The sequence below is a fragment of the Cricetulus griseus genome, chromosome X (assembly GCF_003668045.3).
Source record: "Cricetulus griseus strain 17A/GY chromosome X, alternate assembly CriGri-PICRH-1.0, whole genome shotgun sequence".
Classification (NCBI taxonomy): domain Eukaryota; kingdom Metazoa; phylum Chordata; class Mammalia; order Rodentia; family Cricetidae; genus Cricetulus; species Cricetulus griseus.
Window position 1 is genome coordinate 81825767 of NC_048604.1, and position 13797 is coordinate 81839563.

Below are 13797 nucleotides of genomic sequence, written 5' to 3' on the forward strand. Positions count from 1 at the left end.
GAGCTAGCCCTGAAGGCATGGGGGTGGGAGAGCTAGCCCCATTATCTGTCTGCTACATGGTGTTGTAGGCAAAGGAGAAATGTCCCCATGCCACTTGCCACCTACTGCAGGACAGAAAGTTGGTCTTGGGGCACGAGAGTGGTAAAGCTGGCCCTGCTCCTTACCAGCTGGAATACTTGAGAGAGTGTCCCTGCACTTCTCCAGGAAAGCATGGTAGACATGACACTTTTGACGAAGGTGGGGGTCTGGCAGTTGAACTGGGTGATCTGGCCCCAAGTGAGGGATTGATACCCTCCCCTGACCTCCACCTTCCTTGACACCTGTGGTGAGTGGGAGAGCTGGCCCTAAAATCAGGAGAGTGGAAGAACCAGCTTTGCCCCTCACTGGCTACAGCGCTCAGAAGAGCTATGAGTTGGCCCATCCCAACATCTGCCTCATCTATGAACTTGTAGAGTATGTGAAGGGGCCAAACTTCTAGATCCAAAGCTGTAGGATCTCTATGACACAAAGCAACAACAGAGTATCTTAGAGGAGTCCCAGTGAGGACCAAGTATCGAGGGTGTAGCAGAAGCCAGAGACCTCAAACCAGATCAATGACTCATTACAATGAACACTTACAAATAAAGATGTGTGGAATAAAGGCTATACTGTGTGTGTCACACTACAGCTTCCACACTAAGACTCTCTCTCTCTCTCTCTCTCTCTCTCTCTCTCTCTCTCTCTCTCCATTTTTTGTTTCAGTTTTGGGGATTTTTTGTTTACTTTTCTTTTAAATTATATTTTCTTTTGTTGGGGAAGTTGCAATCGTAGAGGGCAGATATGAACGATGGGTATACAAATGGGATCAGGATGTGTGATGTGAAATCCACAAAGAATCAATTAAAAAGAGTATACTCTAATTAGCCAGGCATATGTTGCACACCTTCAATCTCAGCACTCTGGAGGCAGAAACAGATGAGCCTCTGCAAATTTAAAGTCAACCTACTCTACATAGTGAGATTCATGATAGCTTGGGCCACAGAGAGAGAGAGAGAAAAAAATTATAATATGATCACATTATTTCCCTATTCCCTTTCCTCCCTTCAAACCTTCCCGTATATACTTCCTTGCTCTTTTTCAAATTCATGGACCCATTTTCATTAATTGTTGTTGCATACATATATATATATATATATATATATATATATATTCTTAAATATTCATACCTCTCTACATAACAACAACAAGTTTTTAAAAAGAGGCCATCAATTTGAGAGGAAGTGGGGAGGAGTCACAAGAAAGTTCAGAGGGAGGGGGAATGATGTAAATACAGTATAGATATATGAAAAAAATGAAAGTTATTTTTTAAAAAATGATGATGTTCTAAAGTCTTTTTTAAAACTTCAGTATGCATTTAGTGTAGAAGAATTTTTGCTGGATTTTATATATTTCTGTCAATGTTCAACTACCATCTTAGGAAAATTTATTTGAAGATATATCTCATAACTTCCTTTTATGTGGTCTCATAACATTGAATGAGCATAAAAATGTCAATGTTTTGTATATAAACATGATACTTCTCTTGTACAGAAGAGAAAAAAGAAAATAAAAACTTTCCTTTTACCTCAGTGTTGCCATAAAAATTCAACCACAATTTTCAAAAACATGGAGAAAGAAATGGCTTTCTACATTGAGTAAGACAAAATCATGGATGAAAAATTTGTTTTTGCTTTTGGAATAACATTCATTGGCCAGTGATTTTTCAAAGTTTACCTAGCTTTGTTTTCAAATGTCTTCTCAATTTTTTCCCTCTAAATTTACTAAACTTAGATGTCAAAACTTTCTCGTTCAATTTCAGGAGTCAAATTTACCTTGTCTTTTGTGGTAAATAACAAATTACAACAGGAGAAGAAACCATAAACTTTCCTGACATTAAACCTGTGAACTTACTTGCACCCTAACATTTGCATTCTCCATTCTTATGCATTTATAACTCACAATTTTATCCCTACTGGCTCACATAAGACACTCTATAAATGTATTTAATCAATGGAAGGATAGAGGAAGAGTAATTTATCGAGGCTGATTAAAAGAAATATGAAACCAAGGACAAACAATACACACTATAACTTCAAAAGTCAGAGGCAAAGTTTTCACACAAGTCTCCTCATTTTTCAACAAACACAGCAAAAATGCTGCTAAGATTTCAAATGGATCCGTGGAGTTAACCAATATGTTTGAAAGTGATGAGTTTAAGAGTTTAGGCATAAGAGTTTCAATGGACTGATGAGGTAAGGATATGAACTATAGTGGATTGAGAAGCAAAACAGAAAAGGGGAATAGTACATATAGTTTGAGTATGTTTGCCTCTGGAGAAGAGGAAAACAATAACATGGTATGTATAACAAGTGAGTTGGAAGGAATGTCTTTTATTTTACTATGGTAAAAAATATTATGGCTTAATATGAATAAGAAAGAATTAGCAGAGAAAATGGTTGAATATAAAGAAAATCTTGTGTATTGTTTTTGTTAAGAAGAAGCATACCTAAGAGCATTTTACTTAAGTCCCCAAGAATCAATAAAGATCAATTGATAATTTAAAGTCTGAGAAATATGAAAATTAAAATAATATGCTCACAAAACTATTAACATGGTATTCTGCAACCCTGTAAGCCCTGCAAACTGGAATATCACTGTTGCATTGGGAATCATTAAAAATTAAACTTTGGGGATATTTCAAACTTTAATTAAAGATACACACCCCTCTGTCTCTGTCTCACTCTATGTCTCCCTGATTCTATCTCTGTCTATATCTCTATCTGTCTCTCCATCTCTTTTTCTGCCTCTGTCTCTCTCTTATTTTGAAACAAGACTTTCACATGTAGTTAATGTGAGAAATTACCAATACTGAGTCAGGTAAAAATATAAGGGTATTTATTAGGGAAAAGCCTTACTTACAGAGCGACCTAGCCAGCTGGAAGGACAGCAGTAAGTACAACAAGCCAAAGATGAAAAGGAAGAAAGGAAGCCCACGTGCACACTCCTCACTCTCAAACCTTCCCTATGTGATGGAGAATGTACTGTGTATGTTTATCATATTGATTGTTGAATAAAATACTGTTTGGCCAATGAGACAGCAAGTTAGACGGAACTAGGAGTCAAAGAGGATTCTGGGAGATGTAGTAGAGAAGTGGTGGTCTAGGCAGGAAGTGACATAGCAAGGAGACTCATATTTGAGCGAGGAGAAATGGGAAGTTTTCTCTTTTTCCCCTTGGCTCCTGCTCCAGCGCCACGATGTGATCCACTGACAAGGAGGGATGCCAATAAGGTGTCTGATAAGATAAGTCTTATAAAATATATGTTTATGATAATTGAGACTGAGCTAACAGATGAGGAATCCTAGTCATTGGCCAAGCAGCTTTGTACCTAATACAAGTTTCTGTGTAATCATTTGGGCCCTAACTCGGGTTGGCGGCTGGCGTAAAGCTCACACGTGGCGGTAGGGCTCAGGCAGCTTATGGTAGAAAGATTTATTGTAACAGAATGGTGTCAGAAGTGGGATGACTCCATGCCCCAAGGTTTCCAGAGAAAGAAGTAAACCTGCCGCCACAGCCTGCCCTGTCCGGCCACTGAGAGGCATCAGAGCAGCTTCCATATGCTCGCACCATCCCAGAGCTTCTGGGGTTTAGACTCGGCACTCCCAAGATGATAAAGACAGATCCAGATAAAGAAAAACCTCTAAAGGTTTACACTATATTAAAAAATATATGTAGGCTTGTGAGAGAAAACATAACAGGAAAAAATAGATTAGCCAGTTGTGGTGGCACACACCTGTAGGATTTGCTGAAGGAAGCAGAGGCAGGCGGATTTCCTCAGAGGAACCCTGTCTCAAAAAGAAAAAAAAAGAAAGTAAAAGTAAAGTAATAAAAAAGCCACATAAAGATAAAAAATACAGAGAGAATCTGGATACTATATGCCATATTGTTGTCTTTAAATTGTTTGATTGCCGAGGAAAGACTTATTGCTGCTAAAATACATTTGATTATAAATGCTACTAAATTAATCCAACTTATACATTTTAAAAATGCTCTAACTTCAAAATTTAAGTTTAAGGACAGGCTACTTAGAAATAAAGGTTTTGCTTTTATTTCCACAGAAAATAAAAAGCTATGGATTCCTTCCAGACTATTATGGTTTGATCAAACAAGACCCCCTAAAGCTAAGACGATACAGCCTTACTGACTACAAAAACAAAGACTTGGTCAGGTTTCTATGTTTTATCATGATCCCCATGGTATATGAACATTGCCCCCAATCAGCAGGAAACAGTTTAGAAAGAACGACGCCCATATTCCCAAATATTGTTTATAAATGTTTATTTTCATTTAAATGGGGTTAGTTATAAATGATAATGAGCATAGTCAATTTTTTTAAAGAAAAAAGGGGAATAGGATATAGGAATGAATACTTTACATTGGTATAGATTTTCATTTATCGATACAACTTTAAGGTCAATTTTGTGATATGTATATGTCTCCTCTTATTTAGGTATTGTGTTTATACAGATCTTTTACCTATAATAGTCAGAACTTATAATTAGGTTAGTTAGGTTTTCTAGATTTACAGAGATGTATTTGAGATGGATAGGTATTCTTCAAACCTTTCAAAGACCTACAGAAAAAGGCATTTAAATGGTTTAGGACTTTTCTTGGCAGTGAGACACAACTGCTCCTGGCACACCAATTATGTCAAAAAGGAGGATGGGCATCGAAGAAACTCATTATGGAGTTTGCTTTCAACATGGCAAGATTAGCCATTTGGGCAAGAAACTGCTCTTGCCTGGACTGTTTGTTGCTGCATAAACTAGACATACAGGACCCACAAGAAAGTGACTGCTGAACTTACAAAACAAGACAGTACTGAAGGGTTCCTGTTAAAATGGAGAAGTGTGCCAGACACAATGTGGCCTATAGGCTGAAGATGGATGCCCCAACGTTACAGAGGAACTTTGGGTGACGGTCCAGGTAATGGATGTCTCTGTCAATTCTAGAGTTTATATATTATCCCTCTGTGGCCTTTGATAGAATTGAAGACAGGTAGTTATGGTTATAGTTTTCTTCAGTTATTATAAAAGATAAGTTATCCTTTTATTTAGACAGAAAATAGGAGATGATGGGGAATGTACTGTGTATGTTTATCATATTGATTGTTGAATAAAATACTGTTTGGCCAATGAGACAGCAAGTTAGACGGAACTAGGAGTCAAAGAGGATTCTGGGAGATGTAGTAGAGAAGTGGTGGTCTAGGCAGGAAGTGACATAGCAAGGAGACTCATATTTGAGCGAGGAGAATGGGAAGTTTTCTCTTTTTCCCCTCGGCTCCTGCTCCAGCACCACGATGTGATCCACTGACAAGGAGGGACGCCAATAAAGTGTCTGATAAGATAAGTCTTATAAAATATATGTTTATGATAATTGAGACTGAGCTAACAGATGAGGAATCCTAGTCATTGGCCAAGCAGCTTTGTACCTAATACAAGTTTCTGTGTAATCATTTGGGCCCTAACTCGGGTGGGCGGCTGGCGTAAAGCTCACACATGGAGGTAGGGCTCAGGCAGCTTATGGTAGAAAGATTTATCGTAACACCTATGTCACCCTGATCATGCACTAGCAGGTGTGGTTAATGTGTCCCCTACAATTCCCCTTTTAGTCTAAAAGTGGATTAAAACTTAACAGTGTAAAGTATCCAAAATTAACTATCATAAAGGTGAAATATAAGAAGATACAACAATCTGCTTATGCCACATTCTATCTATTTTAATTAAACTCTAAAGTCATCTGAAGGAGGTGTCAAAGCCTAAACACCTCCTTCCAATCCCAACCATAAACAATAGGAAGCTATCCCTAACTAGGTATACACTATCCTTATGACAACAATGGGGGAAAGGGTGAGTAGTGTCCTCCAAGTTACTTCCTGCTGAAATGGGACAGTGATAGCCTTGTGGGGTCCTGCAGGAGGTTAGTATAGTGAAAGTCTTGGATAGATTGTATCCAGTCCATGTTAGATGGGATGGAGCATCTCCTTAAGTATTCTATTAGATCGCTCAACCACTGCTTGTCCCGTTGGATTGTGTGGTATACCGGTTATATGCTTTATGTTATAATATTTGAAAAACTGTTCCAATTTTGTGGAGACATATGCTGGAGCATTATCAGTTTTTATTTGTGCAAGTATAGCCATAATCACCATCACCTCTAGCAGGTGTGTAATAACAGAATAAGCTTTTTCAGAGTTAAGAGCAGTAGCCCATTGGAACCCTGAGAATGTGTCTATAGTATGGTGCACATATTTAAAATTTCCAAATTCTGCAAAGTGAAAGACATCCATCTGCCAAACCTCATTTCTCCAAATGCCCTTAGGATTGCAGCCTGCTGGCAATGGAGTTTGGTTATAAAAAGAAAAAGTAGGACACTTTCTCACTATCTCCTTGGCTTGTTGCCAAGTGATGGAGAAGTCCTTTTTCAAACCTTTGCTATTTACATGATGTTTCTTATGAAATTCTGAGGCTTCTAGCACAATTCCAATTAATAAACAATCAGTCTCATCATTGCCTTGTGCTAGTGGCCCTGGAAAACCCGTATGGGATCTGATATGTGTAGTGTATATAGGATTACTTCTGTTTCTGATTGTTTCCTATAATTTTATAAACAGTGAAGTTAATTCTGTATTATCAGGCCTTCCATATGAGGCATTGTTAGAATTCCCTTGTCTACAATTTCTCTTAATATGTCCCATTCTACCACAGCTGAAACATCTAGGTTCCTGGCACTTTCGTGGTCTCCTGAGGAAGGCTCTTCCTACCCAAGGTTCTGGTTCATAGTAGTAATAACCTCTGGCCTCTTGGTACCTATGTTGACCTTTGTAAGGTGCTTCTCCTTCCCAAGCCCTTGCATCCTCACCTCTAGAACTTTTAATCTCCTGTTGCCTTTTTAAACCTTTCAACATGGCTTCTCCTACCCATGCTCCAATATCTTGCACAGCATAGTCAATTTTGGCTGCATGCAAAACCCATTCATCTAGCAAAGATGATCTGTTCTTTAAAGGCAAAAGTATTCTTTTGCATATTGGGTTTGCATTTTCATAAGCTATTGTATACATAATTGATTGTCTTCTTTCTGATCTGTTACCTGTAATTCTACTGCCCTAGGTATCTTTTGTAAGAAGTCTTGGAACTGTTCTGTAGGTCCCTGTTCTATTCTGGTATAAGCTTCTAGGCATTCTCCTGGCTCACGAACCTTATCCCAGGCATTTAATGCTACTTTCCTGCACAGGGACAGTATATGGCAATCATATTCAGCCTGATCCTGTGGGTTAGCATAAATATCCTCACCAAGAATCTTATCTAGTGGGGGCTTCATAACCGTCCTTTATGCCTTGAGGCTCGAGAAGCTTCATTACTTCCCTGACCAAAGCCCTCCTTTGGATTTGGCACAAATTCTCAAGTACATTGCCACCAATTGTTCCCAGTCCGTGGGCATCACCCTGTTAAAGGTTGCCCACGAATGTATTAGCTGTTTTATGTATTGGCTATGGAGACCATATGAGACAACTGATTCTTTAATATTCTTAAGATCCTTCAGCTGTATAGGTACATAAGCCGTCTGTCCCTGAGGGTGTTTCTTAGAAGGTGGCTTTTCTACCACAGTTGCTGGGAACACTAATGGTGTATGCATAACAATTTTAGAAGAGTATTCATGATGCCTGGGTGGAGTAGGTGCCTCGGATTGGAGTGATTCTGTCTCTGAGGCATCCCAATGATCTTTAAGCCTAGTAATGATATCCTCATGAAAAGTTTTGATTTCCTGCATCATAAAGGATTCCATGCATGTTAGAGAATTTGTAAATTGCTCTAACTGCTCCTCTACAGGTTTTTCTAGGTCTTTAATATGCTTATCCTTAGACAACATCTGGAAGGCATGGAAATTGCCTTCTAAATATTGGGGCCTAGACTCAAGGTCATGATTTGTTGAGGTGGAGGACTCAGCAATTTACCAAATGGATCTGTCTAATATGTCAGCCCTATTCTGTAAATTATCTTCCGAACATTTGAAACTAGACTCAAATTTGTGATTTTCTGCCTTAGATGCTTCCACAATAGATTGAATGACATTATCCAATTCTTCAACCCTATCCTGGACATTTTGTACCTTTGCATCTAATTTCTGGGACACAGAACATATCTGAGTTTCTAGTTGGCTACAGATATTCTTTAGTTCGTCACGGTCCTCTGACAGCCTAGCCTCTAATGCCTCAGACATGGAGCATCTCCTTGTGTTTATCTTATCATGAATACGCTGCACCTCATCCTGGGTAACAGACAGCTCTGCCTTTAGCATATTGGATATAAAGCCAAGGTTGTCATCCAACTTCTATTTACATGCTGCACAAATGTGGCATGACCTAATCTGTTCTCCAAAACCTCATTGTGTAAAACTGTTATTTCCTGCAAGCAGGTGGTGAGGTTATCTTTGTCTCTGTTCCTCAGACCTCTGGCTAGTAATATTATTTGTACCAGCAAGCTAACTGCCATTACTGCATATAGGCAGGTAATTGGCAGATTAGCATCCTCCTCGAACATTGAATTCACATAAGAAGCAAAGATATTACCAATTGAAGCAAATGATAAATATTCTGCCAAGATTTTACCTGGTGGCTTCTACTCCAGATGCAGTAACTATCTTTGGCCAGCAGGTAGCACATGCATTCATCTAGTCTGAGCAGCTTTTGGCATCTCCCAGTCAGGCAAGATGGTGGCGGAGGCAGTGCTGGAGTCACACATATGGCTGTGCTTAGCTGGGAGCATGTAAGGCCTTTCGGCCACAACCTCTGAGAGAGGCTCGGCTGTACGGCCGCCATGGCCAGGGGAAGCCGTAGATCCTGCTGAATGCCGAGGCCAACTTGGCTTGGGGCCTGCTAAGGCCCTGGGGTTTGTGAAGGGCAAGGGGATTCCGGGTGCAGGAGGGCTGCAATCCAGGCTGGTCCTGTGTGCTCAAAGCAAGAAACTGCAGCAGTAAAACCATGGGGAGGTCTGTAAAACTCTCCCAGCTGGCAGACTGTTCTGAGCGGCTCAGGGGCAGTGGGAATGTTCTTGTGTCGCACAGTGGGTTGGCTTCCAGCTGGAAGCACCTGTGGAGAGAGGGGCTTTCCGGGCCAGCTAGTCTGCTGTCCTTGTGAGACTCTTGGGCTCTCCCAAACGGGCCTAAGTTTACAAGACCCTGCTCCTGACACCAGATTAATGTGGGAAATTACCAATACGGAGTCAGGTAAAAATATAAGTGTATTTATTAGGGAAAAGCCTTACTTACAGAGCAACCTACCCAGCCAAAGATGAAACAGAAGAAGGGAAGCCCACGTGCATGCCCCTAACTCTTAAACCTTCCCTATGTCACCCTGACCATGCCCTCGAAGGCATACCTGTAGCCAGCCCCTACCAGGTGTGGTTAAGGTGTCCCCTACATGTACTACTGGCTATCCTATAAATAACTATGTAGCCAACGCTGGCCTCAAACTCATGGCAATCTTGCTTCCTTAGCCCCCCAAGTGCTGATAGTTCAGACATACATCACCACACCTGACCTATGTCTTATGTTTTAAAGTTATTTAAATGGGCTTTCTTTGCAAATAATGCTACTTACCCAGTTGGAAATTTCTGGAACATATTACTGATTGTTGTTGGTATGTTTGTTCCAGTTAACCAATTTATTGTTGTTACATATCATAATAATAAAAGGAAGGGAACTGGAGTTAGAAAGATCTGTGACTGCTCTAGCTCTGCTGCTAATTAGCTGTAGAAAACTACCACTGCAGTTTCATCTTTGCTGTCTTACTTATCTACAAAACAAGGATAATAAGGTCCATTACACCTTTCTCACTAGGCATATATTGTATGGATCAAAACATGCCCATATGTGAGAATGTTTTGCTCATATCAAACCCTGTACTACATAACTGGACATGAAACCACTGTGAGAAATGTAGTTCCATTTTCCGGGTATGTGTAGTGATATTTAGTTTGTAATCTAACAAATAAACCTTGCCTAAAGATCAGAGTACAGAGCTAGGCCACTAGTTAGCCACAAACCTAGTTAAGAGCTAAGCCACCTCAGCAGAAAAAAGCAATGGAATCTTGATATTCGCAGGCAAACGGATGGAACTAGAAGAAACCATCCTGAGTGAGGTGACCCAGTCAAAAACAGACAAACATGGTATGTACTCGTTCATATATGAATTTTAGACATAGAGGTAAGGATTATGCACCTACAATGCACATCACCAAAGGAACTTGGAAGCAAGGAGAACTCTAAGAGAAGAATGCATGGACCCCGCAGAATGGGAAGGGGCTGGATCTTCTGAACTTATTGGGACCAAGAGGGTAGGGGAAAGGGAGATGGCAGAATGAGAGGAGGAGAAGAAGAGGGGAGAGGAGTAAATGGAGGAGCAGAAAGATTGAGTCGGGGGAAAATAGAGGAGAGCAGGATGAAAGATACCATAACAGAGGGAGCCATTTATATGTTTGAGGAGAGATCTGGCACTAGGGTGATTTTCAGAGATCTACAAGGATGACACCAACTGACAATCTAATCTATAGTGGAGAGGCTACTCTAAATGCCCTTCACCTATAATGAGACTGATGACTACTTTTTATGCCATCCTAGAGCCCTCATCCAGTGGCTGATGGAAGCAGAGGCAGACACCCACAGCTAAACACCATGCTTAACTCTGGAACCCAAAGGCACAGAGGAAGGAGTGAAGAGCAACAAGGTCAAGACCAGGCTGGTGAAACCCACAGAAACAGCTAACCTGAACAAGGAGGAGTGCGTGGACCCCAGACTGATGTCAGGGAGGCCAGCACAGAACTTATACAGACCCCTGAATTGTGGATGTAAATGAGGAGGCCTCGGCATTCTATGGGACCTCTGGCAGAAGGTCAGTGTTTATCCCTGGCTTAAGATAGGACTTTGGGGCCAGGTGTTGGTGGTACATGCCTTTAATCCCAGCACTCGGGAGGCAGAGGCAGGAGGGTCTCTGTAAGTTCGAGGCCAGCCTGTTCTCCAGAGAGAGTGCCAGGATAGGCTCCAAAGCTACACAGAGAAACCCTGTCTTGAAAAACCAAAAATAAATAAATAAATAAATAAATAAATAAATAAATAAATAAATAAGAAAGAAAGGACTTTGGGAGCCCTTCCATGTGGAGGGGTGGTCTCTCAGCCTGGACATGTGGGTGAGGGCCTAGGTCCTGCCCAGGATGATATGACAGACTTTGGGGATCCCCCATGGAGGGCCTGGGGAGCACAGGGGTGATGGGGTTGGGGGTTAGTGGTGGTTGGAGGAGGAGAGGAGAACTGATATATGAAGCAGGCTTGTTTCTAATTTGAACTAGTGTGTGTGTGTGTGTGTGTGTGTGTGTGTGTGTGTGTGTGTGTGTGAAAAAGGAGCTAAGCCACTAATTAGCTACACACACACTAAGCCACTAGCTAGCCACACATCTAAATCCCTAGTTAGCCACAGAGGACAGGCAGTGGTGACCACACCTTTAATCCCAGCACTCAGGAGACAAGACAGAGGCAGATGGATCTCTATGAGTTCAATGCTACCCTGGGCTACGTGAGAGTGAATCAGTCTAAAGGAGAAACAGAGATGACACCTTTGATCCCAGGACTTGGATTGACACACCCTTAGTCCCAGAACTAGAGAGGAGTATACAACTGGAGCTCAGGGAAGTCTCAGGGGAGTAGGAGGTTTGGTGGAGAGCAGTGACGTCATGCTGAGGACAGAATTGCCCCTCTTTGTTTTCAACCTTGGTAGAGGTGAGAACTCTCTAGTGGCTTGGCTGCTTTGCTTTTCTGATCTTCAGCTTGAACCCAAATATCTGTCTCCAGGTTTTTATCATTTGTGCTACAGGTATGTGATGCTGGATGGGCTTCTTAGCACTTCTTTTTCTTAGTCTTTCTCTTAGGAAGTATAGATAATACTCCCTAACTTCTGGAATTTCTATTAAGGTTAAATGAGTTGTTATGTTAAATTCAATGTGTCTGGTTTGACATTTAATCTGATTATGACTGTGTTCTTTTATTTCTAGGGTAAATTTGTAAAGTAGGTAAGATGAATATACTTTAATTACAATAATGCAACAAAGTATTTTACAGATTTGGTATTAGAAATGTGGTCCATAGAACCAGAGCAGCCACATTGCTTAAGAGCCTCCCATCACTACACCCGAGCCCAGTGTAGACTTATAAAATCAAATATTCATTTTAACAAAATCTCCAAGTGACAGGTACACAGTTAATTTTATAAATCACAAACTGATAAGACACCAGCTGTTGGAAATGAGCTAAAAGAATCTAAAAGTGATCTAAATGGGGTGTCATTTCCTTGTGTGCATTTTTCTTTGTTGTCTATTTCTACACTATGTTTTACTATAATATGAAATGAGCTTAGACACATGGAGATGGCTCAGCAGTTAAGACCATTTGCTGTTCTTAAGGAAAACCCAAGTTAAGTTCTCATCACAAACCACGGGTGGCTTACAGCCAACTCTAACTCCAGTTCCAGGAGATCTGATATCCTTTCTGGTCTCTGCAGGCACCTGCATGCAGGTGGTACCCATACAAACATGCAGATGCACATAGAGATAAATAATATTAAATTTTAAAAAGCAAAACTATAAAAGGAATTGAAATGACCTTAAGAAGAAAACAACAGTAAAAATGAGCAAGCTTTAGCAGTGTTCACAAAGTAGTTATATGCCGGAAAGTATTCACCCCCATCTTCCATGCACCTCTGTGTTGTGAACGATTAGTCGTCTGTGTCTTGAATGAAGTCTTCAAAGTGGAGCCCTTTTAATCCAGTCTGCCCATCGGTTCTTTCCCTCAGAGTCACCATCAAAGGCATTGTAGAAATGGAGTGTGCTAAGGAACATGTCAAGGTTTCTGCTCATTAATAGCCACGGAGGCTATGCTCCTGTCTGTAGTCTAGGTGGATTCTCTGAGCCGAAGGGAAAATATAAGAAAAGATTTAACCTTTTCGTTTGAAACTTTTAACAAGCATTTAGAGGTTTTTTTTTTTTTTTTTAAAGCTGCTAGTTAGAGAGGAAAGTTGAGTTTGTTTCAATAAATCTTTAAAACAATCAGACCATGTAACCCAGATAATCAAGTACAGACAAGTGTTAGGGTTTTAATTTGATTTTCACTTTGTTAAGTGATCTGTTTGAAGACCAAGTGATCCTGTTACTGTAGATAGTAGTGATGTTTCACCAATGAGGTGAGTTTGCACATTGCTGATGAAGGAAAGTTAAGCCCACTTTATTTTAACCAAAGATCTATAGCCCTTTGCGAAGTATCAAGAGAGTCATCTTGTCACTCCTACCAATGGGGAGATTTATAAGTTATCCCAAACAAGCTCACATCTCCTGGGCTGCAAAGATATGTCAAGAGAATGAATGTGTGGGAAGGTTATCAGGGAAATGTTTCCAGATGAAGCCTGCACCTTTTATTTAATTTCTTTATTGATTAGAATTCTCCTTTAAATGGAAACATCCCTTTAAACATAGCAACAAGATTTTGATTTATGGAAAGCCAGATGCTTTTGCAGTTTGATTTAAATGGAGGTAGCTATGATTTTAGCAGAAGTATATATTGAGCCTATGTTTTGGCCTCTCACACTAAAAAATGTGTGGGCCCCTTGGAGATAATGGTGAGGGAATTGTAATTCTTTCCTGAATGCTAACAGGCTCAATTTTTCAATTTGTAATTAAAT

The 13797-nt window shown here is 40.4% G+C and overlaps 1 protein-coding gene across 6 annotated transcripts in view; it reads left to right on the forward strand.

The window, feature by feature from the left end:
* Positions 1-3246: 3246 nt before the first annotated feature.
* LOC103164139 (melanoma-associated antigen B4) overlaps positions 3247-13797 on the forward strand; it is an 84953-nt gene continuing 74402 nt past the window's right edge. For 4 of the 6 annotated variants that reach the window (XR_004771450.1, XR_003488334.2, XR_003488335.2 and 1 more), the window contains exons 1-2: positions 10184-10244; positions 10695-10965. Coding sequence is in view for 3 of the 6 variants with exons in the window: in XM_027432714.2 (XP_027288515.1) it covers positions 10926-10965 (40 nt within the window). In the remaining 3 variants the exon portion in view is untranslated. Of the gene's footprint in view, positions 3308-4939; positions 5004-10183; positions 10245-10694; positions 10966-13797 lie in introns of those variants that run through there. The other 2 variants (XM_027432716.2, XM_027432715.2) reach the window with 2 other exon arrangements.